The sequence below is a fragment of the Myxine glutinosa genome, chromosome 4 (genome assembly GCF_964187855.1).
Source record: "Myxine glutinosa chromosome 4, kmMyxGlut1.1, whole genome shotgun sequence".
NCBI classification, from domain to species: domain Eukaryota; kingdom Metazoa; phylum Chordata; class Myxini; order Myxiniformes; family Myxinidae; genus Myxine; species Myxine glutinosa.
In genome coordinates, this window is record NC_136264.1 from 82,256,406 (window position 1) to 82,283,516 (window position 27,111).

Sequence of the window (27,111 nt, forward strand, 5' to 3'; positions counted from 1 at the left end):
CCTTTTGTCCTCTGTACTGGCAAGTATGTGGATCCGCTCCTCCGGTGCTCTTAACTACACCACTACATTTTCCTGTGACAGCTCCGCCCTCTACCGCCTCTCTACCGTGCAAGGGCCATGCCGAAATAAATGACAAGGGCCACGCCTTCCCCAAACTGTTGCCACAAAGTTGAAAGCACACATTCGTCTAGAATGTCATTGTTTGCTGTAGCATTAAGATTTCCCTTCACTTGAACTAAGGGGCCAAGCCTGAACCATGAAAAACAGCCCCAGACCTTTATTCCTCCTCCACTAAACTTTACAGTCGGCACTATGCATTCGGACAGGTAGCATTCTCCTGGCATCTGCCAAACCCAGATTCATACAGAGCCAATGACCTCTCCCGGGAAATACCCGGGATAAGCTGAGCAGCCAAAACGTCAACATTGCCTATGAGTGTCCATAAGGGTGCGACCCACCATCCATCCTTTGGCCCCCTGCAAGGAACACGGCTCAACTAGCCCCAGCTGGCTAATGTGGTGAGCACCTGCTGCCAACTCCACCATTCCCAAGGCCTCAGACCTGGGGGGCATGGTCGCAGTGCGTGGCATCCACATCACGTCCCCTGCACCTTTCACATCCCCCAGTCCACTCAACTGCAGCCCCCAGTGCTCACCCACACTTGACCATGCCCAAGGTCTAGTTGACAGCCATACTCCACCAGGAGACTCATCCAGAAGACATGGTCCGCACACCTCGGACACCCATAAAACCACGTTGACCTCCAGACTACCCAACTACATCCCTACAACCCACGCGTCCAAATATTGGTGCCATCACCCACGTAGCCAGTTGAAGGCTGTGTTCTACTATTCTATCCATTTTTATCCCAGCCTCCAACACTTTGGTCTAACACACCTGGATCAATAATGGTGCCACTGTGCAGTGTCCACCATGGCTTTTTCACAAAATTCACCCTTAAATTTGTATCTAACCCTCAGATTACCCATGCCAATTTTTCCACATTTCACTATCTTAACCAAAGAAGGGTGCTTCTCCATACACCTGCAAGCCGAGCATGGCCCATATGCTAGGCTCTTCCCATTTCCTGATTCCATCAAACCCATAGCTCTCTTCCCAAGCCGAGAGTCCACAAATCATAACGGAACATCTGTGGAAGATCATTGTCACACCATCACGTTCCACAGATGCCCCAATGGTTGTCCGGTGGGCTATATCATTCCTGTCCTGCGGATCGACCCGCGTCCATAGACCAGCACAGCATGGCAGGTCACGACATGCTGGCTGTCCCAGAGTCTCAGGGAGAGGCTGTCAGGCCGCATGCCTGGGCAGTCACCACATCAGGCCCGTATTGGCCGTCCGTGGTGGTGCTACTAAAGCACGGCCCACAACACCTCCCCCTAGTGGTCCTCATGATACACCATTCAGGTACCTGTGAGAAAACACCTCAGACCCCCGGAGGTCTTAACCCCCACCAGGGTCCGGTGACCCTGCCCACCTGAGACAATAGCTTGGGTGGGGCCCAGGTCGTACCATGACACCCATGGTCGGACCCCATGTCCATATCCTGCCAGCACAGCCTCCCTGCTGGCTGGCATACCCCAATTTCCAAACAATTTCCAAAAAGGCTGAGCTGAATAGCAAATTTTCCCCGACGGCGACCACAATGACCTCTCCTGGTTGAAATTCCGAAGCCCAGGGACCAACTCCCTCCAAGACTGCTCCAAGTCATACTCCCATTTAAATCCCAATTTAAAGTTCTTTTTAAAAATGTTGGCCTCGTGTGCCCAATAACTGCAGCTGCAGGTGACAACCCCTTCCTCAGGTTCTTCCGCCCCTCCCTGCAGCTGTTCCAAATTTACTATGGGGACCAGTTCTTCATAGGCTCTATTCACCGACTCTTCCATGTCTGAGTCCAGCTCGGGGCCAAAACACCCTCCCTGCTGGGTATCCAATTTCGGAGCCTCTGTTATCCAATTGTTGTTTGTGGTGAGGATCCCCTCGGTCACTTTCATCTCATCAACGGACCGACTCACCTCAACTCCCAGACTCTCTTGGACCTGAGCAATCTCTTCCTCAATGGTATTGCCCCAGGTGTCCAGCCGCTGTGTCAAATCATTCTTATCCCGTTCCCCAATCACTTCTGGCCCCAACAGATCTTCATCTATACACACCCGGTCCGGTTCCGTTACACGGACCTCTAATATTCTTACCCCCTGTTGCTTCGCACAACCGCCCTGGTGCTGCACAAGTCCCAATTCCTCTCCCTATTGTTGCATTGTGACATCCACAACAGCCCGACAACCTTCCAGGTCTTTTCCAGTTAAACATTCCCCATTTAAATTTGAGTTTCCCCAATTTACCTCTAGACACTCCCCATTTGCTTCTAGACATGCCCTCTCCTGTGCCCTAAGTGCATCAGCTTGGGTTGCACACTCTTCCAGTCCCAATGCCCATACCTGTTCCTGTGCCCCAATTTCATTATTTTGTTCTTTCTCTATTTCATTCGTTTGTTCTTCATGGGCACTCACTCCATCCATATAATGGCTATCATTCGTTACTCATGGGCATCCATTAGTTCATTCATTCGTTCAAAAATCTCATCTTGAGCATTCAATTTTTCCATTATTTTTGCAAACATGGCCTGGGCAACCATCAGGTCTATTTCCTGGCTCGATTGCTCAGGAACAGGGAAGGTTTTAATCCTATTCTCATACAACTCTACCCCCGGCCTGCTTCCATACTCTTCGGGATCCCCAACCCGCTCAGCCATGCCGCTCATGTCCGCCATTACGTGCTGACAAAGCGGTTTACTCTCGCGCGTATTTTACCTCAGACAAATTTTTAAAAATTCTAATTGTTCGAAAACGCGATGTTATGCTTCGCTCACCAATAAACTACAAAATTTAGACACCCCAGTACTACGATTACCTCCCCCGCGACGAGGGAAAGACAATCGTTCAAAATTTGGATTCCAAAAGCTTTGCGCAATTTCGCCCTCAACGGGTGTTGAATTCGCAACCCTCAAATACAAAATGTCCATCGAGTCCAAATCGCAAACTCCTGACACCAAATGTCGTGTGACTATCCCATGGTGAACACTGCAGGGTGCCACAGATAAACAAACGAGCTTAACACTCCGAGGCGTTCAGTCAAAATATAGCAGAGAATACACGTGGTGGGGAGAGACCGAAGAGTGCTTACCTTCACGGATCACACCGGCAGTCCTCAAACCTGCAATTATAATTAATTCAACCGACACAGGTTTAAAATGTACAAGAAAATGTCGGCTTTATTAAGAAAATGCTGGTAACAAAAGCAACACGTCAAAATAAAACTATGATTCCTAAATGGAGCGCTCCCGCACAGACCCGAATACAGACAAAGGATAAAATAACTGAAAAATAAATGTGTTATTTGTGTGGCACTTAGCTCAAATCGGCTGGGGTGTCTCATCAGGAATTGTCAAGATCGTCTGAGGCCTTGGCATCTTTGTGCACGAAACGCGCTCGTTGGCGCAAAGTAGGCCTCCCACGCGAAGCAAACGAGCTTGGCGTGCAGCTCGCTCTTCCAGCCATGCTTGTCCACACGATCTCTGCACGGAAACCGCAGCTCTCCATCCACAGTTCCCCTCCTCACGACCACCAGTAAGATGTCCTCCTCACGATTACTAGCAAGATCTTGGAACACGACCGTTCACGATGAAGCTTCCTTGCGCAACAGCAATATCGACCGTTCACCAACATAGTCGGGACCCAAGAGATAAGAGAAAAATGTCGGCACACGACCATTCACCACCAGTTCCAAAACGAGAGGGCGAGAGGACGTCGATTCTGAAAGCCAAAATGCGACCGTTTGCAATGGGATCCAGAATCAGAAGGAGCGAGACGATGTCCGCACACGACCGTCCACCACCAGACCCAAAACGAGACGAGAAATGTCCGCCTTTCCACCTATTTTGTATGCGTGGCTCTGTCGTCATCCGTGCATGCTTCACCAATCCCATAATCCCATCTTACCAGTCCTCTGTGCCAATCAAATCCCTGTCCAATCACTGCTCTTTGAGGCGTGGCTTCACGGAGCTTTGTGCCTCTGCGCTCACCAAGTCAATGTTGTCAGCAATAGTGCTTGATGCCTGGTTTCCGGTTGGTTTTTAATTTGTGTGGTTAATGGCCGATTTCTGGCTAGATGAGTGTAGTGCGGTGTCATAAGGAACACAGGAAAAGTTTACAGAGGCAATTACAAATACGGAATTAATTACCCATAATCCCTCGCTAATTAACAAGCCCCACTCCTCTGATGGGGACAAAGATGCAAGCTTACCTGACATCCGGTCTACACAAATTCCCAACTTATGATACATCGAGGTTTATTATTCTTCACGACAGTCAGAGCACACTAATCTATACACTCTACCTGGACTAAGGTATCCCTACCCCCTACAAACGAAACAATATCTAAGAAAATTAATGCAAAAGCCTAACGTGTACATGTGATGAGTCTGAAGGACACAGTCAGTGATTTTATGTTTATTCTTCCACAGTGACAGTTGTGGAGCGGTGCAATTGCAAGTTTCATTGGTGTTGTTACGTGAAGTGCAGAACGTGTTCAAGTCTGGAGGACCGCTATGTGTGCAAATAGCATGTGGAATTATTTTGCACAAAAAGCCCTTTTTCACGTGAACGAATTTACAGACTGTTTCAAGCAGATCACAAGCGAGAGAGGACATAGTGAACGAAGTTTATATTGGAATTGTGCTGAAATCAGCTCATAAAGTCATGTTTTATTCCATTTCTCTTCCATTGGACCACAGTCCTCGGACCATGGTGTGTTAGATATTCTATGTACCAGGTAAGTTCAAAAAGTTTCACAAAAGAGATAGTCACAGTAGTAGTCTAACAAACAGCAACTTTTATAAACTTTATGATTTCTAAGTGTACATAATGAAAAGAAACTATTTTTTCTTTCTTATTACATATACTTATAAATAGAAAAATGGAAAAGTTGGCGTTTCATGGACTATTGTGAGTACAGTATCTTGTTCATATAGCTTTTTCAATGTCCCATGTATGTATGAAGCTCTTAATCTGAAATCAGTCCTTGTAATAAGTTTTCATTGGCAACATTTCCTCCTATTAGATACAGAAAAATCCCATTGAGATGAACAGTCTTTGAAACAAATTTCTCCATATATATATATATATATACATACAGTCACGTGAAAAAGTAAGTACACCCCATGTAAAGTTTTGACTTTTTCAACATATTTCAACATACAGCTATTTGATCTTCATTTCAACAATATTGATAGATAAAGGTGATATAATATAACAAATATCATGAAACATTTACATTTTGTAGTCCATTGTATAATTTAAATAAACATAAATGCAAATTTCGCATGTGGAAAAAGTAAGTACACCCCTACATTTATCACTACTTCAAATACCTAAAATTAGAATCAGGTGCACCAGCTCAGGTGCAAATGATTAGAACATCGTTAGAGAGGATCTTGGAGGAACCTGTCTTATTTAAACCTCAGACATTTCGTTTAGTTTGCTCTTTGTTGTTGAAGTGTGCGGCGTCACCATGCCTAGATTAAAAGAGCTCTCTGGGGCCTTCAGAAAGAAGGTTATAGATGTCTACGAGTCTGGGAAGGGATTTAAAAAGATCTCCAAACAATTTGAAATCAATCATTCGACTGTCTGGAAGATCATCTACAAGTGGAGAAGATTCCAAACAACTGCCAACTTGTTCAGGCCAGGCCACCCCAGCAACTTCAGCCCAAGACAGACTGCAAGATGCTGAAAGAAGTCTCTAAGAACCCCAGAATGTCATCACGGGACCTACAGGTAGCTCTTGCCACTGTTGATGTCAAAGTGCACGAGTCTACCATCAGAAAGAGGCTGCACAAGTTTGATCTACATGGGAAGTGTGCCAGGAGGAAACCTTTGCTGTCCAGAAAGAACATCAGGGCAAGACTAAAGTTTGCCAATGAACACCTAGGCAAAGACCAGCACTTCTGGAACAATGTGCTCTGGACAGATGAGTCAAAGGTAGAGCTATTTAGCCACAGTACCAGAAGACATGTTTGGTGAAAACCAAACACAGAATTTGACCACAAGAAGCTGATACCAACTGTAAAGCATGGTGATGGAAATATTATGGTTTGGGGCAGCTCACCATCATAGAATCCACTATGAATTCTTCATTGTACCAGAGGGTGCTTGAGGATAATGTGAGGCCATCTGTTGGAAAGTTGAAGCTCAACCGAAGGTGAACCTTGCAACATGGCAATGACCCTAAATATACCAGTAAATCCACAAAGGAATGGCTGAAAAGAAAGAAATGGTGGATTCTGGAATGGCCAAGTCAAAGCCCGGATCTCAATCCCATCGAGATGTTGTGGGGGATTTGAAACGAGCTGTGCATGCAAGAAACCCCTCAAACATCGCACAGCTGAAAGAATTCTGCATGGAGGAGTGGGCAAAAATTTCTCCCAGTCGATGTCAGAGACTGGTAGACAGTTATAAGAAACGCCTACTTGAGGTTGTTTCTGCCAAAGGGCGCAATACCACCTATTAGAGCCAAGGGTGGAATTACTTTTTCCACGTGCGAAATTTGCATTTATGTTTATTTAAATTATACAATGGACTACAAAATGTAAATGTTTCATGATATTTGTTATATTATATCACCTTTATCTATCAATATTGTTGAAATGAAGATCAAACAGCTGTATGTTGAAATATGTTGAAAAAGTCAAAACTTTACATGGGGTGTACTTACTTTTTTACGTGACTGTATATATATATATATATATATATGTACAGTATATATATATATATATATATATATATATATATATATATATACATATATATATATATATATATATATATATATATATATACATATATATATATACATACATATATTTCATTGTACAGAAGTTTGGCGGAAAGACTTCCTCTTAAAAGGATTCTCGACTTCACAAGAAACTTTAAAAATCCTATTCTTGAACAAGATTGATCTCATTCTTGATTCATATACCCTTTACATGTGGAAATTTTTTATGGAAACTAGTTGAGGCACTCATAGGAAGGGGAGACATTATAGCATCGGAATCCAATGATATATAAATAAATATATATATATATATATAATATAATATGGCCTATCATGCATATAGATATGAGAGCTGTGATGTTGGCATCACATGGTGTTCCTTTCAGATTGGTTTGGATAAAGTGACCCTATGGTGATGTGTTCTACCATGTTGTGACCAGCACTAAGAGAAACGTGGGTCACAGGATAAGTGCATGTGTTTAAAACTGGAGTTCAGTAACTAAGAATACCTTTTTTGTGTCGTTGGATTTACCTGCACCTGCATCTAATATTCTTGGCGAGAGATTTGGCACAGGGATGGAATTTCTGAGAAACCGCATCTATTTTACACGAAATCTTGAAAGCAGAGCCCCTTGTTACCTTCATGTGCATATGTGCATTAAAAGACGCATCTTCTGAAAGAATAAAAAAAACATTGGGTGAGGGAGGCCCAGCAAATGGGAAAGCTACAATGAAGGTATTACTGATTCTTGTGGAAAGTTCTACGTTGGTTTCTGGCTAAATGATGGCCAAAGAACGCACTATGCATTGTCGTTTTTTTGTTTTTCAAGTGACTATTTATTCATTTTAAATTTTTGATAAAATAGCTATAATGAAGCATTTTGTATAAAGTGCAAAGTTCTCTTATTTTTCAAAGAAAAATTGCAGTCCTGTATATGACTATTACCAGTGCGGGATTTTAAAACAACTTTTGAAAAAAGTAACCCTTATATGTTTCCTCGCTCGGCACTTTCTGCATCGTTGTTTGTTTCGCAGTTAACAAATTAAATGTTTCAACAAAGTGGCCCAATACTGAGAAATCACCCATCAAACTGTGGATGGCATGGTGTACAATATGACTCGTCTGGCAGTGAGTGCATCATGAACGGAACATCAGTATTTCCCATCAGTATCATACATGTTGCATAACCGATCCATGTTGTGGCATACAAATGATCAAATGTCAATACAGTATATGCCTGACCAACCCATAATGTGACTCCTGTCTTGTGCACAAGAAATGGTGATGAAATCTGTGCTTGCAAAGTTACCTGCATGGCGTGCGCTTCATTTGCTTAAGGTCGGTCTTATGGTAAGAATTGTTCAGAAACGTAAGAAAAACACTACTCTTGGTGCTGCATCCGCATATCTTTGCATTAAGCATCTCGCTTTCCTTCCAAAAGCGCATTAAACTGTCTTTCCGATTTTTGTGCAGTGCATCGCAGGCCTTTGGGTTGGAAGAGAGATACACTGAAAGAGAGAGGAATGCGAATCTACCTTATCGTCAAGATTAGTGATTGTCTGCATCGGTGGACAATTTGAATGATAGGTTTTTATCACCTGAAAGTCGAAAATGCTACAATAGTTGCTGTCAGGAGCAAAGTAAAGCTGATCTTTCAAATGTTAGTCCTTTGTCAGAGCAAGAGACTGGAACTTATCCGAATACCGTACTGTATGTACTTTCTTATTCTAGTAAACCAAGAAAATGTGATGTTTAAGCTAAAAGGGATACATAAGCTCTGTAAATGTATAAATATGAGTTAAATAAATCGATGTAAATATTTGTGTTGGAGCAAATTGCCACTTATTTTGCCTGAGATACCTTGTAGGGCGATTATAGTGTCAAGAAAATGATACGGAAAAATGAGGACGTGGATGTATGTACAAAATAGGATAAGGAGTAATGCTGCTTACTTCAAGCTTATCCCCTATCCCTCTCCTTCTCCCTCTCTGTCTCCCTCTCTGTCTCCCTCCCCTCAATCTTTGTCTCCCCACCCATTCACTCTCTCTCTCTCTCTTTCTCCCCTCTTACTATCTCTCTGTCTCCACCCTCACTCTCTGTCTGTCTCTCCTCCCCCTCGCTGATCTCTTTCTACCTGCCTCCTCACTCTACCTGTTCCCTCACTCTATCTGTCCCCCTTCACTCTGTCTGTCCCCCTCACTCTATCTGTCCCCTCACTCTATCTGTTCCCCTCACTCTATCTGTTCCCCTCACTCTATCTGTCCCCCTCACTCTATCTGTTCCCCTCACTCTGTCTGTCCCCCTCACTCTATCTGTTCCCCTCACTCTATCTGTCCCCCTCACTCTATCTGTTCCCCTCACTCTATCTGTCCCCCTCACTCTATCTGTTCCCCTCACTCTGTCTGTCCCCCTCACTCTATCTGTTCCCCTCACTCTGTCTGTCCCCCTCACTCTGTCTGTTCCCCTCACTCTATCTGTCCCCTTCACTCTGTCTGTCCCCCTCACTCCATCTGTTCCCCTCACTCTATCTGTCCCCTTCACTCTGTCTGTCCCCCTCACTCTATCTGTCCCCTTCACTCTGTCTGTCCCCCTCACTCCATCTGTTCCCCTCACTCTATCTGTCCCCTTCACTCTGTCTGTCCCACTCACTCTATCTGTCCCCCTCACTCTATCTGTCCCCCTCACTCTATCTGTCCTCCTCACTCTATCTGTCCTCCTCACTCTATCTGTCCCCCTCACTCTATCTGTTCCCCTCACTCTATCTGTCCTCCTCACTCTATCTGTCCCCTCACTCTATCTGTCTGCTCACTCTATCTGTCCCCCTCACTCTATCTGTCCCCTCACTCTATCTGTCCCCCTCACTCTATCTGTCCCCCTCACTCTGTCTGTCCCCCTCACTCTATCTGTCCCCCTCACTCTATCTGTTCCCCTCACTCTATCTGTCCTCCTCACTCTATCTGTCCCCTCACTCTATCTGTCTGCTCACTCTATCTGTCCCCCTCACTCTATCTGTCCCCCTCACTCTATCTGTCCCCCTCACTCTATCTGTCCCCCTCACTCTGTCTGTCCCCCTCACTCTATCTGTTCCCCTCACTCTATCTGTCCCCCTCACTCCATCTGTTCCCCTCACTCTATCTGTCCCCCTCACTCTATCTGTTCTCCTCACTCTATCTGCCCTCCTCACTCTATCTGTCCCCCTCACTCTATCTGTCCTCCTCACTCTATCTGTCCCCTCACTCTATCTGTCTGCTCACTCTATCTGTCCCCCTCACTCTATCTGTCCCCCTCACTCTATCTGTCCCCCTCACTCTATCTGTCCCCCTCACTCTGTCTGTCCCCCTCACTCTATCTGTCCTCCTCACTCTATCTGTCCCCCTCACTCTCTCTCTCTCTCTCTCTCTCTCTCTCTCTCTCTCTCTCTCTCTCTCTCTCTATTTCAATGGCAGGACAGGGGCTTGAACTCAAGACCCTCAGATGTTAAGCCAGCCGCCTTAACCATTAAGCCAACACCAGACATTGATGCAATATAGTCGATCACTTTCTCCTCACTTCCAGTAATCTTTGAAATCAACATGAACATCTGGATTAAAGTAGATTTAATCCAGATCTTCATGGAGAAACACAATTTAAAATTGCTATATTTTGCCCTCTTTTTAGACAAATCCAACCTTCGACACCCGATGTTGCACCACCATTTTGTGGTGGGCGGTACAAGTAGCCCAGAGCTCTTGCACTGTGTGAAATGAGGAGTGCAACTCTCAACCTTCTTTAAACCCATGAAATAATTTAAATTGATCGATCAACTTAAACTTTTCCTGTCGCTGTGGACAGGTACTTTTGATAGTGCATGATTTGAGAGGACTGCTCTCGATATTATGTTGCAGTCACTATAGTTGAGATATCTAAGTGACTGTGGTTATGAGAAATTGTCAATGGTATTGTCTGATTGTGGTATTGTTTTATAATTCGCTTTTTATAGTCCCAAAGTTACATTACCGATGAGGTTTTTAAAACTTTTTAATACGACAACCTAAAAATAGTTGATTCTTTAGTTGTTTAAATTAATAACTCCAAAAGCAATGTGTTTTAAAATAATTTCACTACACCAATATAAGTGTAACTACGTTGTCCATCATATTCGTTATGATTAAATGAAGCAATGGTACTTGTAAATATTATCAAGAGTACAATTTTGACATGTTGAGCGTTAGAGTGGACTTAAGGTATTGAATGAGGCATGAGGTCCTTTATGAGGCAGAGGCGCGTCCTTACATCTTTCCGCAAATTCTAAGTTTCAAGTTCGCCGCATGACGGTATGAAGCCATTGTGATGCTGACCACAGATTTTAAAAGGTCACTGCCTGACAGGTTATCGTGGGTGATAGGCCTGGTGAGCAGCTGTGAAGCAGGCGGAAAGGAAGATGCACAAATTGCTCGTAATGATTGAACCCTCATACCGAGTAAACTAGTTTCACTTTAAATGCAATGCGACATCACTGCCTAATGGAATCCAGTGTGTTTGCTGAGACTTCAAACGACCCTGCTGCGGTCACTTTATACATCAAACATGTACAGCTCAAGGCATGTTTACATTGCGCTCGAATGGCCAACAATTCCTGCCAAGTGGGTCTCTAGCAAGTATTTATGTGTGCTTAAAACCCTCATGAGTCTCCACTCCAGGTCAGTGACCACAGATGCAATGTAGAGTTTACAACTGCGGTGCAGCACTCACTTTCCTTAGTTTGATTGGAAAAATCGATGACTTTAGAGTATTCAAGAATTGGTAACATTGAGTTGCCTTATCCTTTTATAGTAGGGCCTTAATGGGATGGAACGGTGCAGGTATCAATCGATGCATGCATCAGCAACAATTACAATTTTTGGAGGCTGATCAGGTTTCAGTGACAATCCTGACACCTTCTGAAACCCGCTCAAGGAGATTACAACGAAAGGTAGGAGCTGATGAAATAGTCTTTGCATGGAATACACCGGATATTATTGCTATTGCCTCCCACGCACTGGCAAGAATTTTGACAGAAATTGGTACAGAATAGCCTACTTGTTTCAAAAGGTAACCTGGGAGGAATTAATGCTCACAAGAGAGCGCTCACAGACGAGAGGACCAATTGAATATCTCATCTGAAAGGACGCCACAATCTGTGAGCAGGACCTTCAAAGCAGGGAGATGATGCTGGTTTTTAGATCCTCTTCCATCAGGAGTCGAACAGAGGTAAGACAACTCAATTTTGTACTAAGTCTTGTTTTTTTTTGTATGTAGCACAAGGCTGCGAGGTAGCGTCATTGGCCGATTGCGCCCGGCCGTGCCGCTGATGCAATGCCCTCTGTAGGTTAGGGCTGGATTTTGTTGATGGTGGAGATGGCTCGCCTGCTCTTCACGAAGGACCAGTGGGATCTTTAACATCCACTCCAGACAGCTCTACGCCATACGTACAAGTCTCGCAAACTTTTGTCCTATATAAACAACAAATTCTCATGACATGACTTTCTGAAATTTCATACACACACATATATGAGCTGTTTTTTTTTAGTTACTCGCTGTTTTCAATGTTTATAGCTCCACAAAAATCGTGGATTATTATGGGTTTGAAAAAGAAAGGATATATTGTCGCGTCGCAGAACCCTCACCGTGTCGTTAGATGACACACAGACCTGTTGCATTTTCAAAGAGCGGCTCCCATGCTGTGGCCTGCACCATAATGTTGGTCTCCTCTGCCCCACCCCTTGTCTTTAAACATGAAGCTGCCTGCCCCTTTGAAACAACGGATAGCAGCGATACAGCTCTCTTCGGTGTACATGTATAGTTGTACTGTTTTCATGGGATTGATGATGGGGGGGAGGTGGGTCATAACATTACCCCCTTCCTTTTACACTCCCTCCTCTAACTCTCCCCTCCCCTCCTCCCCCACGAGGCAAGCCGGTTCCAATTTAAGTCTGGCATCCAATCTTATACGAGATGCCTAACTGGCATCTCTTCGAATGGCTAGAGTCATGACGCTGCTTGATTAAAATAAAAGGAAACAGATCGCCTTTGGAATGGCATTTTCAAAATTAACCCTGTACCTGGGGCATAAGTGGGCAGGAGGAAGTTGGATGAGGTGGGGTTTGGGAAGGGGGAGAGTTCAAGGGAAGATTCAAAATTCCATTTACTCCTTAATTTCAATCATACGTTTCTTCCAGCAGTTTGGTGATCACTGTTATTTAAATATAATTATAGTACTGATGAAGTTCCTTGGTGACTGCATGCTCTCTGAATTAGAACCAGTGACCGATGCAGAAAGTTGTTTAAGTGCGGGCACACTTCAAAAAAAATAATTCAAAGGACACAACTCTGCTTCCAGAGCCAGAATGCAGGAAATACGTATGTTAGTGATACAGGAGGCCATCTATTTAAGCAGGAGCATGGTGAAAGTCCGTACTATTTTCGTACCTATTTAATATCTGAAACCTGAAGTTCTTGATTAGACACCAGGACATTCTTTAATACAGAATTGTTTCATAAGAGGTACTTCAATTTGAAGGTCACACTACATTCGAACTCCACTACAATGACTTATTTAGCAAGCGCAATGGAACCCACCTTATCGGGGGTCTGCCGGGGAAAGGTGATGCTGCAGGGAAAGTTATTTAATATCTCACACATTCCCATCGAATAAGGGCCTGTCTGATTTAGCGAATTCAAAATTCCCTCGTTAAATATATATATCTTGGAAGTGGGCACTCCTTTGGTCCCTGAGGCTAAATCACAGGATTTTATTGATTACAATAAAGGATTTTATTGATCACAAGAAAGGGAAGCAATAGGTGTCTCCCCCACCCCTGACAACCCTTCCCCCTTTTCAATACTCCTTCTCCACTACCCCATCCCCTCCATAAATCCCCCCCCTTCCCCAGCGTAGCCTCTTCTTTAAGAGTTTGGAACATGTGTGACATAAAAGAAAAGAAAAATCAAACTTGCGTGCATGCACATGATCATATAACAGCATGGTCCCTCCTTAACAGCTATCTCCCGCACGGAAGGCGCAAATCGACAAAAAAAAAGAAGAAGTTTTTAGTTTGTTTGAGGAACATGAAGTTTGAATACATCTTCTTATTTATACAAAAGCAAGATATTTTTAAGAAAGCATGGTCTAAATACCATTATGATGAATAAGTTAGTAAGTATATGGCTTTATGCGGCATGCACTCGTGAGGTCAGCTGTTTTGCAAGCTCACATTCGAAAATGATAAATGAACTGTAATGTCATAAAAATGATGCACAATCCCATGTGGAGGTACAAGTGCCTTATAAAAGACATTTCCAATAAACTTCCGACTTTTACAGAAAAAAAACACACATACATATGCTCCCATCCTTTTAAGTTTAAACAGAAGGCAACCTGCTGTGAATGTTTCAATGAGATTGAAGTCAACGAATCTTATACAAACGTTTAGAAAACTTAAGTAACAACTTCAAAACCTGATTTACTGATGAGTTATGACTTGTCATATAACATAAACATATATATGTATATATATATGTATATATACATACATACATACACACACACACACACACACACACACACACACACACACACACACACACACACACACACACACACACACACACACTGTGTGCCGTCCCATCCCTCGGATGAACGTTAAACTGGCGTCCCATCTGCCAGCATTTGTTGGTGCACATTAAATATCCCACTGTGTCCTTCGTGAATAGTAGGTAAGCTTTCGCCACCACCATGGCCACCAGAAATGGTCCTGCCATAACTACTGCTGAGAGAGGGATGGCAAATCACCCAGCATTACCCTTTGCCAAGAAAATGCTTAATACATTGTAAATCTGTATGTCTTGGGAACAGTATGGAGCATGCTCCTGAGTAGGTTAGATTTGCACTTGTACTAGGGGCATGTCAGCGATACTGTCGTGCGACTCCCGGTTAGCATCAGAAGATCGCGGATAGGCCTAAACGGTTTATTCGGAGGCAACAACCAAACACGGATTCGGCTATATGTAGCGCGGGAGGAAGGAGGAAAATGGAAGCTGCGCAAGCGCTTACCTTGTGTGCCGACTGCAGCTTCGATCCTGCAAGGAAATTAATTCAACCGGGCACAGGTTTAAATGGGAAAGGAAAATAATACAAGGGTTTATTGCAAAGAAAATCGGGACAGGGGAAAAGCACGCGCCTGTAATAAATATCCTAATCGGGACGTCCCCACACGACAGATTTCAGAGTCAAGACGAGGGAATCTGAATTAAGGAAAAGAACACATCATGTAATTGTGAAATGTGGTGTGAGCTTATCTGTCTGTCGTCTTGCGTCCCCAAGCTCCGCAGCACACCACCAGGCCCCTCCCTCCAGCACCACAAGGCCTCGCTCCAAGCACCACAGCGACATGAAGGCCCGAGCCAATGCCCACTCCGTTCGCACACGAGGCCCCAAAGCAGGAAAAGCACCGCGCGTCCAACGCAGACTAGCGGCTCCAAGCGAGGTCGATCTTCACACACGATCGGCCCGCCACGTCCCAGCCAGCTCCCCCGAAGCAAACGTGCAAGAAACAAGCGAACTCCACTCGGGCTATGACTCAACACAACTCGGGCTGCGCAAGACGAAGAAGAACAGAGAAAATGTCCAAGCACCAAGAGACACAATGGGACCGCAAGAGAGAATGCCAGAGCTGCTAAAACTGCCAGAGCTATGTAGGACCAAGAAGAGAGCAAATGGCGTTCGGCGCTCCCTTAAACAACCCCTTCGGTGACATCAGCCTAGGCACGCTACCAACCAGCGACTCCCACCGAACCTTCCAGCTTCGCGCCTCTCGCACTCGTTGGCTGGAGGTTCGCGCCCAGCGCCCCGACCAAACACAGGACCGCAGCGTGGTGATAGCTCATAGCATGTAGCATGTAGCGTGGTGATAGCACGTGGCACCCGATGTCGTTAGGCCTGTCGGAGGTGTAATTGGCGGTGGCCATGCGGCGGTGTCCTGGCCTGGTTTCTTTGCCTGTTCCGTCTTCCAATGTCATGTCAGGGAGGGGAGTCATTTAATGTTGCAATAAAGATCCTACCTAAGTGTCTAAGTGGTTGCGGTGCCAAAAGGGACAAAGGTTTGGCTGACTCGGTGAGACATACAGGGGCTCTACTCTTTAATCCCTAACTCTATTTACCACTCAAACATCCTGGTATGCTCACAAGTATACTCCTACCTGACAAAACGCCTACACATGGAACTTATTACAAGGTAGATTCCTTACCGCGACAGACGAAGCATGTTAACTACACAGATCTATCTAGCTCTATATATCACTACCCCACCCGACATAACACCGCTCCCCCCCCCCCCCCCCCTGGAACCGTAGCTCCTGCAAGGTTCACTGCAGGTGCTACCATTCCAGTCTTAACACTTACTGTCTCACACTTAATTAACCTATGAAATAAATCAGGAGGGCGGTGGGAAGTGAGTCGGACTTCCTACCTACACTCCTTAACAAGCTAATCCCCTTAACAATCATGCAAGCAAATATGTACATTTTCTTCTTTGTTCCTGCGGAGGGAGGAAACAAACAACACACCAAAACTAACTTAACCACAAACCTTAACCTTAACCAGAAATTCAAAACTCTATAAAACATTTGTACAACCCCGGTCTACAGACCGCGTCCCCCGGTTGATGCCACAAGACACAACCTTACCTGCGGGGCCATGTCAGGGAGGGGAGTCATTTAATGTTGCAATAAAGATCCTACCTAAGTGTCTAAGTGGTTGCGGTGCCAAAAGGGACAAAGGTTTGGCTGACCAGGTGAGACATACAGGGGCTCTACTCTTTAATCCCTAACTCTATTTACCACTCGAACATCCTGGTATGCTCACAAGTATACTCCTACCTGACAAAACGCCTACACATGGAACTTATTACAAGGTAGATTCCTTACCGCGACAGACGAAGCATGTTACCAACACAGATCTATCTAGCTCTATATATCACTACCCCACCCGACATAACAATACGTTCCATGTAATTTGTGCACTAGGAAGCAGTTTTATTTATTTATTTGTTCTTATTCAGCCTGTGGCTGATTGGCTGCATCATTTCTCTGGGGGAGTGGCTGTGCCGATGATGCAGTGCCCCCTTACCAGATAGCTGGTGCAGGCTGAGTCTACCCGCCTGGTGTTAAGTCAACGGCACGACAGGGGCTTGAACTCAAGACTTTAGAATCTTAAGCCAGTCAACTTAACCGTTAGGCCAACACTGGGTTGAGGAGATACAGAAGCAAGAATAAAAAGACATAAAATGTCATAGCCCCCGCCATGGTTTTAGTAATTTTCCTGCACGGAGTTAAAAGCTGTCAGTCGACCATCTCTGGTCGGATTACAAAACAAAAATCTGTTGCATATGTATAGTCTCGTGTAATGCCTTTGTGACAAGTTTGAAAAATATCAGTCCATGCATGTCCGAGAAATGGTTGGGGACATGTTTAATTAACAAAATGGCCACCAGTAGGCCATATTGGATTTGATCTCAAACAAAAATGACGTGCATATGTAACCCATCATTCTTTATATGTGTGCCAAGTTTGAGCAACATCGGTAAATGCATGTCCAAGAAATGGTTAAGGATGTGTTCAACAGTTTTTTTAACAACTAAAATGGCCGCCAGTCGGCCATCTTTGATTGCATTGCGAAACAAAATGATGTACATATGTATACCATCACGTATTGTCTTTGTACCAAGTATGAACAAAATCAGTCTGTACATCTCTGAGATAGATATTGTTGCGGACGCACACACATGGATGGACAGACGGCAGACAGACGTGACCCAATCCATTAATCACTCGTTTCGGACAAACTCTGACAGGGGCTAATAATATTACACAGTGAGTATTCACCATTGAGTGATATGGCCAAAAACGATATATAGCATGATATTTCTAAACGTTGTGGATGACTTATGACAAAACTAGGTGCGTTAGTTGGGTAAGTGACATAAACAAAGGGATTAGATTTTGGTTCAGATCTGAATCCATATCTGACCTATCAGTGGGTTACAAAACGTAAACTCTTCAGCCTGACGGAGGTCTGCTATCTACCGCATGATGTTCTAGTTTTCCTCTTTCTCTCCTCCTTTTCCTCTTTCCTCCTTTAATCTTAATTATTGCCTCTTCTTCTACTCCCCAGCAGCCCTTACATCATGTATCGGGGTTCTAATATCCTCTATTACTCTGGCTTAGCCAGCTGCTTTCTTCTCTGCCAACCTTTCTCCCAAATTTTCCTGTGTGACCCGACCGGCTTTTATTTCAGCCTGTGAGGCCACAAATTCGGCCATTGCTTCCTCCTGTGTGACCTGACAAGGTTTTCATTTGGCTTGTGAGGCCGCAATGCTGGTTTTTGTTTTGGCTTGGATGGCTTTTATTTCTTCTATTTTTCCCCCCATCAGGCTGGCCATCATGGCCATTAACTCTCCTGTCTCCACCTTGGGGGGAAAGATTGGGCTGCATGGGCTGGGTAATGGGGATGTGGCCCTTAAGCTTCTTGGGTAGGGGGGACTGGATGGGACAACAGCTCTGTGGTTCTTTCTTATTACCTCCACCACCAAAGGTGGATGGAGCTTATGTTTTCACCCCTGTCTGTCTGTTTGTGAACAAAATATCTCAATAGGTTGTGGGCGGATTCGGACGAAATTTGGCAGAGATGTAGCGTATGTGACAAGGACGAAATGATTAGATTTTGGTGAAGATCCGGATTCGGATCCGGCTACTAGAACTTTTAAAGTGATTCTTCACCATTGGGAGATAGGGCCAAAAACGAAACATAGCAGGATATCTCAAAAAGTTATGGATGGATTTGGACGAAAATTGTTGGACAGGTTGTGTGTGACAAGGAAGAATGGATTCAATTTTGATGAAGATCCAGATCCAGCTAGTAGAATTTTAAAAGTGATTATTCACCATTGAGTGATATGGCCAACCAGGTGGAGGTATGCTCTCTACTGAGTGCCGTTCTAGTTGAATGATGCTTTATTACGCCTCCTCTATTGGCGGCCCGTTCCCTATGGTGGTTATATATATATTTTTTCTGCCAATTCAAACTTCAAAACCTTTGCGCAATTTTTTTTTTGTGCGCAACCGCAATCGCAGCTCCATGTCCAAATATCGCTCCTGAACATCAATATTATGGGCTATGGTGGACCGCAGGGTGGACGCAAGGTCAAATCTGCCACCTGAACAATCCCTCCCCAATTTAGCGACGGATTGTCCATACTCCATAGAGACCATACACTGTCCGACAGGAAAACCAAACGGATCTTTTCTTCGGTTTCTAACGCACAGAAACTCTAATATCTGTCGCTGCGATAGGTTCCCCATATGGTTAGGAATGCGGGCCGAGCGATGTACCTTGGGAAACAATCTCGCAATCTTTTGTCAAGCCTCCTAACGAGGAATTCAAACGAAATTTTATTTTTTGGTATACATAGTCGAGGCTCGTGGAAGCGACAGCACACTGAACGGATCAGGATGTGACAGCAAAAGCAGGATGCAAAAACACGCATGCATGAAAAAGGAAACTCCAAGGAAGAAAAACTGGAATAGTATAAGGAAGAGGAATTTGGGTGGGGTTAATGAGAGTTGAAAAGATCATGGTTTTCGACTGGGGACGATCTGAGATGGCGGTGAACAGGGTCTTGAAGACCTGGAGGGAAGAAAGAGATTGAAGAGGATGTGGAAGTGGATTACACAGGCAGGAAAAAGAGGAACAAATGGATGGAGGTGAGCAGCGATCCCAAATTTAGGTAGTTTCACCAGGAGGGGGTTGATGTTGGTGACTGTGTGAGCCCTCCAGAAACCTGGGGTGGACTGTGTGAGCCCTCCAGAAACCTGGGGTGGACTGTGTGAGCCCTCCAGAAACCTGGGGTGGACAAAGAATGGAAAGAGAACAGCTGGTGTTTCTTTGTGGTTGTAAATGCCCAAGTAATATTGGACCTTTGTGATGGTTTATTATTTTCCTTTCTCTATCCCTGCCTTTTACTTTTATACTGTCTCACTGCAGTCATGAAATTTCGACCGGCTATACGTATTGTCAAAAATCTATACATGGCCATTACCGAAATTTAACTTGAACAAGTCGTTCTCAGTGATAAACACAGACATTTTGTCTAATGCAATGTGTTTTAGGAGCCTACAGTGATTTTTCACAAATGAAAACAACTGAAGCAAGTAGAGGAGAAGTTCCAAGAATCATGGCATGTCTCTTTATAAATAACAAACTTTTGTTCCAAGTTGTTTTTCCCTGCCTGCGCAAATTACCGGCGGGGTTTGAAACTGCAAATTTGTGATGTTACTGACTGTAACAGCATGCCTTGTCTCCGTTTGCACGACTCTTCCCATGCCATAACCTCCCACTGAAGGGGAATTCCACTCTCGATTAAAGGTTTTGAGTTTCATGAGCAAACCATCAACCCTCCAGGATGCCTGGTTTTTAGGTCCTTTCCGTTTTTCTATCTGGACTTGCAATATCTGAGCTTTTCCCCTCACTCCGACTCCATCTGTGGATGCTTTCGACATCAAGGGATCCTGCTATGTCGATACTCCTTAGGTGGTGCTGGATTCTATCTTCTCTTATTTCAGACTCCAAGGGTTTATGATCGCGATCTAGTGTTTCTGTGACCACTCGCATGATTGGCGGATCACCTGACTTATTCTTGCTTGACGTGCTGTCCTGTTGAATTCATACAATTATTGTAACCATGTGATAATTCCCTTGATGCATTGCGTATATCAACATCCACACATTAAAGGTTGTTATTCTGGTGGTCCATGCTTTCTTGGGGAATTTATCTTTGCTCCCTGGATTTTTATTTGCTGATGCCATGTTGTTGGCAGCCACATGCATGCTGGCTCTCTGTGTTGCAAATTCATTCTGATGAGGTGAGCAGCAGTATACAACAACATCAACACAACAGGCATTTTAAGGCCATTTTCCCTGCTAGAGCCGGGGGTTAGCCTTGCGGTCCCCATGACAATCTTCTCCATTTTGCCCTATTTTCTGCATCTCTCCTTGTTAACCCCCTTGCCCGCATTTCTTCTCCCACCATGTTTAGCCAAGTCTTTCTCGGTCTGCCCCGCCCTCTACTTCCTTCTACATTCATTTCCATCACTCTTCTCAACCAGTCACTTTCATCCTTCCTCAACACATGACCAAACCATCTCAACCTGTTTCTCTTCACAGCATCAATCACAGGTTCTATTCCCATCATCTTTCGCAATTCATCATTTGTCTTCCTCTCTCTCAACGATACTCCGCACATCCACCGAACCATTCGCATTTCCACCCTTTCCAGCCTTCGTTGCTGCTCTACGTTCATTACCCATGTCTCGCTCCCATAAATCACAACACTTCTCACACATGCAGCATACACCTTTCCCTTAAGCTTCAACGACACTCCCCTCATCATCAGCACGCCACTCAGTTCCCGAAACTTCTTCCATGCACATCTCACTCTAGCAACTGTTGCCGAGTCTGATCCACCTTCTCCATTCAGCATGTCTCCTAGATAGCAAAATGTTTTCACAATGAGCAGCAGTGAGAATAAAAAGTGAGGAAAATGATCTGATGTTTAATGAGATAAATCAAATATGTTTCAAGCCAAGTTTCAGATGCAGGAGCCATTTGTAGTCACATGTTTACACTTTGATACGAGCTTGTCAGCCTGAAAGAGGCTCTACCCCTGAATGAGGCTGGTAATAGCACCCAGACACATGTAGTTTCAATGTGTATGAAAATTAAGACACACAACATTAAACATTGTTGTTCACCAGCAGGAATAATTGTTGTGGAATCTTCTCCTTTGAGGAAAACTCTGTGTAATGATAGTTCAAACAACTAGACTTCTTAAATTAGACATCAATTACATTGCTCACATGTTCGTAAGCTCAATACTCGGCTGGCAGGATGACCTAGGGCCTAGGCCTTCGAGGTATGCACACTCACCTCTGAGCTGTCCAGCCTGGGTTAAAATATCGGTCAACCTCTAAACTGTCATCCCGGTGTCTCAAAGGGAGGGTGAGACATCAACGTATGGACATTAAACTGGGTGTCCTCTCTGTCAGCATTAGTCGGTGGACGTTAAAGTTTCCTTCGAGTTATCGCTACCAATGAAAGTGCTGCCTGAACAGAAAGAGTAGGTGGCCTTACTAGCACCCTGAACAAATTCCAAAATTCCTTCCCTGACCTACAGAGGGCATTGCATCAACGGCAACAGTCCCTCAACCAGTGATGCTACTTGCAGCCTTGTGCTGCATATGAAAGAAGAAGCAGAAGCTCAATATTTACTTCAGATGGCAATGATAGACCTTCGTTGGCAGAATTGTGTGGCAGATGCTTCCAACATCAACATCTAGACAGCTCATTTGGGTGTTTTGAAGGGCACGGCAAGGCACAGGAATGTGACCAATGACAGATCAAGGAACATAAAGTGTTATAACTATGACAAGAAACCTTGAATATTGGGCTAAGTTAAACAAACACAATGTTGTCAGACGTCAGCCAGTTCGAAGCAAGCTTTGAACATGAAGAACATATTCAATGACTCTCACATTATTAAACACAATTCAGGTCAGAATGAGGGGAAAGGAAATGCGTGTTGCGGACAAGACGGACACAGGAGCAAACTCCACGAAAGAAAAAACAGGAAATTTGGGTAGGGCAGCGTGTGGTTTAACAGGGGTAGAAAAGATTATGGTTTTAGATTGGGGAGGATCTGAGATGGTGGTGAACAGCTGTCTTGAAGACCTGGATGGAAGAAAGAGATTGCAGAGAATGTGGAAGTTGGTTCCACAGGCAGGAAATAGAGGAATGAGTGAAGGTGAGCAGTGAGTTTCACCAGAAGGGGGTTGATTGTGTACAAACAGAGGGGTGACAACTGGGGGGTGACAAAGCATGGAAAGAACAGAGGGTGCAAGACCAGAAAGGAGGAGGCAGGAGACAGAAGGACCACCGACCTGTCTGCGATGGTGAAGTGATCGGCCCATAGACTCATCTTCATTGCGGGAGATTGCAATGATGTTGAAGGCCTTGGTTTCCATGACATCGAGGTGTGAGGAAGGGGTGCCAGTCCAGAGAGGAGAGCAGTATTCTATCAAGCTGCAGATTAAGACCTTGTAGGTGGATTGGACTTCAGGTGTGCCACGGTAGGACTTTTGTCAGCAGCTGGATTTGGAGGCCAACTTTGAGATGTGGTTTGCCGAAGAAAGATCATGGCTGATAGTGAGAAGAGTTTAAATGACCGAACTTCTTCAAGAGAATTGTAAAGAATGTAGATGGGAGGATCTGCCAGAGGGTCTATTCAGGGAGAGAGGGAGAGTGGCTACGAGAGTAGCGGAAGTCAGTAACCCAAGGGTGGAGTTGACCTTGGATGCCATGGGCAGAGAGTTTGGAGAGCAAAGTGGAATGCCTGACTGTATTGAAAGCTTGAGATATGTCTAAAGAGAGGGCCTCCATCTATTGTTGGGAAAATAGAAGCAGCATGTCCGAAGTAGAGTGATCTGGTCTGAATATGAATTGAATATCTGAAATGACGTCATTAGAGAAAAGGAAGGATTTTATGTCAACAATGATGATGGATTCAATGGCCTTGCTGATAATTGGAAGCAAGCTGATAAGTCTATGGTTAAGGGGATAAGTTTCTGCACTCTGTTTATCTAGTGCTGTGATGTTGTCTGATTTCCAAGCAGATGGAAGACAAACGATGGCAAATTATATGGTGAAAATATCAGAGATAGAGAGAGAGGATGCGCAAGAGCAGCAGGGCAGGATTTTATGACACGTGGGCCGATGCCGTCCGGAAAAGTTGCAGAATCAAAGCCGAGGGTTGCCAGAAACTTGGACAGATTAGGACAAAACTTGGTAGGATGTTGGTGAAGATCCGGATCCGGACACAATAGATTTTTAAATTTTCAAGTGATTTTTCATAATTGAGAGATAGGGCCAAAAACGGTATTTCAAAAAGTTTTGGATGGGTTATGACAAAACTTGGTGGATGAGTTGGGTAGTGACAAGAACAAGCCGATTAGATGTTGGGTCAGGTCCGGATCCAGATTCAGCCAAACATTGGGAAACAAAACGTAAACTGTCAGCCTGGCTCTCTCCCGAGCGCCACTCTAGTCTACATTTTTGCAATCAAATATTGCATCACTTACAACTGTATATTGTCCGAAGTGACAAGGTCAAAGTGCCACATAATACAAATCAAATGTAGAAATGGTCGAGCTCATCTTTGCAAAATCTTCCATGGTTGCTGCTTAAAGTTAAATGAAAAGCTTGGCGATTTGTTGCTATGGCAATATTCCTCATTTCATTTATTTGTCCATTTTGTTGGGTCGCGTGACCTGCAGTGAGCAGACAGTTTGCAGACAGGCCGACTCTTATTACCCTGCGCTCGCGAAGTGAAAGGCAGGGTTAAGCATTCGGGTACGTACGTACGTGCGTGTCTGCATTTTAAAAATTCATTTTCTCGGCAACCGTTGGTCCGATTGTCATGAAATTTTCACCATCGGAGGGCCTCCTCCTGCAGAATATTTTAATGATTATTATGACGTCACAGGTCTCGTGGTACAGGCGCCATCTTGGAAAAAACAAAAAAATTGCACCTCTCTATCTCAAAAACCGCTGCACATAAATAATTGAGACAGGTCTCATTGCAAAGAACTCTCCATGCGGAATAACATACGTGAATGATGACGTCATAGGTGCCGCCGTTATGACGTCATACTTCGACAAGTAAAAAACGTTATCCGATCAGGAAGAAATTTCTTGAGCATCTTCTCGGTATAAATTGATGCAGAAATAAAATTATAATGACGTCGTAGGTCATGTGGTTCGGACGCCATATTGTTTTGAGTGAAAAACAACTAAAATCTAATTTTCTCCTAAACGACTGAACAGATCGAGGCCAAACTTTGCAGACAGATTCGCATACCCATGACGAACAAAAAGGTCAGCGAGCATGACGTCATGCGTCACATGGTTTCGGAGTTATGGCGTTTTTAAGCATAAACTTTTAAAACCTAGCTCCTCCCTCATTTTTGATCCTATCGAGGGGAAACTTCACAGATGTGTCAGCATATCAGTCTACTAAAATTACCTTTTGGAATTTGCGATAGGTGACGTGGTTTGGCAGATATAAGTACTTAAACGAAAATATTTTAAAATGTATAACTCTTGAACCGCTTCATTGATCGCCGTGAAACTTTATATTATAGTAGAGGTAATGAAGTGAAACATGTGTGCAAAATTTCAAGATGATTAGATGCACGGTCTGGAAGCTAGAAGTTGTTATTGCATGAAGAAGAAGAGTCCTCTAGAGTGGGCATGGAATTAATTATCACACTGCAAATGACAAACAGGCAAAGTACGGAGCGACCTCACGGGGTCATTTTGACCTCAAATAAAATTCTGATTTCAGATTTGTCAATCGCTGAGGTATATTAACACATGACCAAAACAGATTTGGCGAAATTCCGACGATTTTTGACGAAAATATAACATTTGTGTCTGCATTTCACTAAAGTAAAGTGTGTACCGTGTAAGCATTTTAAAAACTGAAACGTGGCTCATTGTAAATAACTCCATATGGGGAATAGGTGTTATTAACGATGACATCATTGGTGCCATAATTATGACGTCATAATTCGACAGGGACAACGCTTCGTCTGATCAGTTTGAAATTTACTTGAGCATGATCTATGCAACATTTATTTAGCGAATATAAATTTATGATGTCATCGCTCACGTGGTCTGGCAGCCATATTGGATCAAAAAAAAAGAAACGTTAAAAAATAGATGAGTTGGCTCACACCAAGTTGACTGCGCATGCGCAGGGTAAGTGTTCAATGAATACCATCTAGTTAACAGATATTTTCGTTTATGGGCATTTTCCGACTGTTTTGTAATTCCTCCTAGAATATTGGTTTGGAGTTGCAGTAGTATGTAAATTTCAGCCTTCAACCCCACCGCAAAGGTACTAAACATTTATATCAGAGTGGTTAGAAAGACTTTTATACATTAGAAGATACACTACTACTACTACTACTACTACTACTACTACTACTACTACTACTACTACTACTACTACTACTACTACTACTACTACTACTACTACATACACACTCGTATATGATACCAAACGCACCAGTACCCAATCAGTGTGGCATGTTTGCGTGCCAGAGTACACCGCGTGTGCTCATAACTCCAGAAGGACTTTCGTCTGGGTTGAGAGATAAAACGAGACCACATGCTGCTCCCTACATCAGTTTTGAAGCAGCAAGATCTTGCACCGGTGTGAGCTGGGAACCGCACGCTGCTTGGCCCAGTGAGGAATCGTTACGGAACAGTCCTGCCAACATTGTCAAAGGCTCATTTTACCACAAAAAGCTTTTAACTTTTAACGGCAGAATTTTTTTCAACGATGACAGGATATAGTGTATGCAAGACAAAGATGATTTTTGACATTTTTCAACTTCAAGAGACACGTCAAAAATTCGGAAGATTACACCTTTTTAAATGAAGGAGGTACACCTGGTGAGTTTACTGCCTTCCATTCGGCCATTCAATGTGATGCATTTCTGCTCCCGCACCTTCAACATGGCAAAATTAGTTGGAGATATTAATATGAAGCATGAATGAAACATATCTTCTGCATTGGTTTTGCTGACTCAGTGGAAATAACATTTACCATTAAGCAAGTTTTCTGAGTACAACAATCGCATTGTGCACAGCCCGTTTGGCATTTTCTCCTTTGTTTAGTTTGTTAATGGCCATGGAACCAGGTGAGTCATGTTCGACTGTAATGAAACAAGTTATTATTGGAGCATTTTCTTCAAAGCATGTAATAATTATGGTTTACGTTTCGCAGAGCCTACACGTGAGCGATCACTTGCGCAAACTTTGATGCATGCATCATGCTGCACCTTACTCCATAGTTTCACAAACATTCCTTGCACACTTTGTTCTTCACCTCTTTTGTTTATATAAATACCAGTGTTTCATCCGAAGCTGTAACTTTTTGAAAATTAACTAAATAAGCCATTAATCGCAAAAAAAAAATCAATTGATTAATCAATAAATCAAAAATAGCCTTTATAGCAAAATCACTTCGTCATAGTCATGTCCAAATATCAGCTTCCCAGCTCAAAAGAAGCCTGAGATAATGGCCAGAAGAGAAAGAAAATAAATAAGTACTTAATTAATCGATAAT

The 27,111-nt window shown here is 43.8% G+C and overlaps 2 protein-coding genes across 3 annotated transcripts in view; one reads left to right on the forward strand and one right to left on the reverse strand.

Annotated features, from left to right (window-relative positions):
- The window catches only part of LOC137416732 (protein Wnt-5b-like), a 70,164-nt gene extending 63,374 nt beyond the window's left edge, over window positions 1–6,790 (forward strand). For both annotated transcript variants that reach the window (XM_068102349.2, XM_078776086.1), the window contains exon 6: window positions 4,544–6,790. In XM_068102349.2, coding sequence (XP_067958450.1) covers window positions 4,544–4,641 — 98 coding nt within the window. In that variant the 3' untranslated portion in view covers window positions 4,642–6,790. The remainder of the gene's footprint in view (window positions 1–4,543) is intronic.
- LOC144891773 (uncharacterized) overlaps window positions 1–27,111 on the reverse strand; it is a 469,129-nt gene that overhangs the window by 167,220 nt on the left and 274,798 nt on the right. The gene's annotated exons all lie outside the window — the stretch shown is intronic.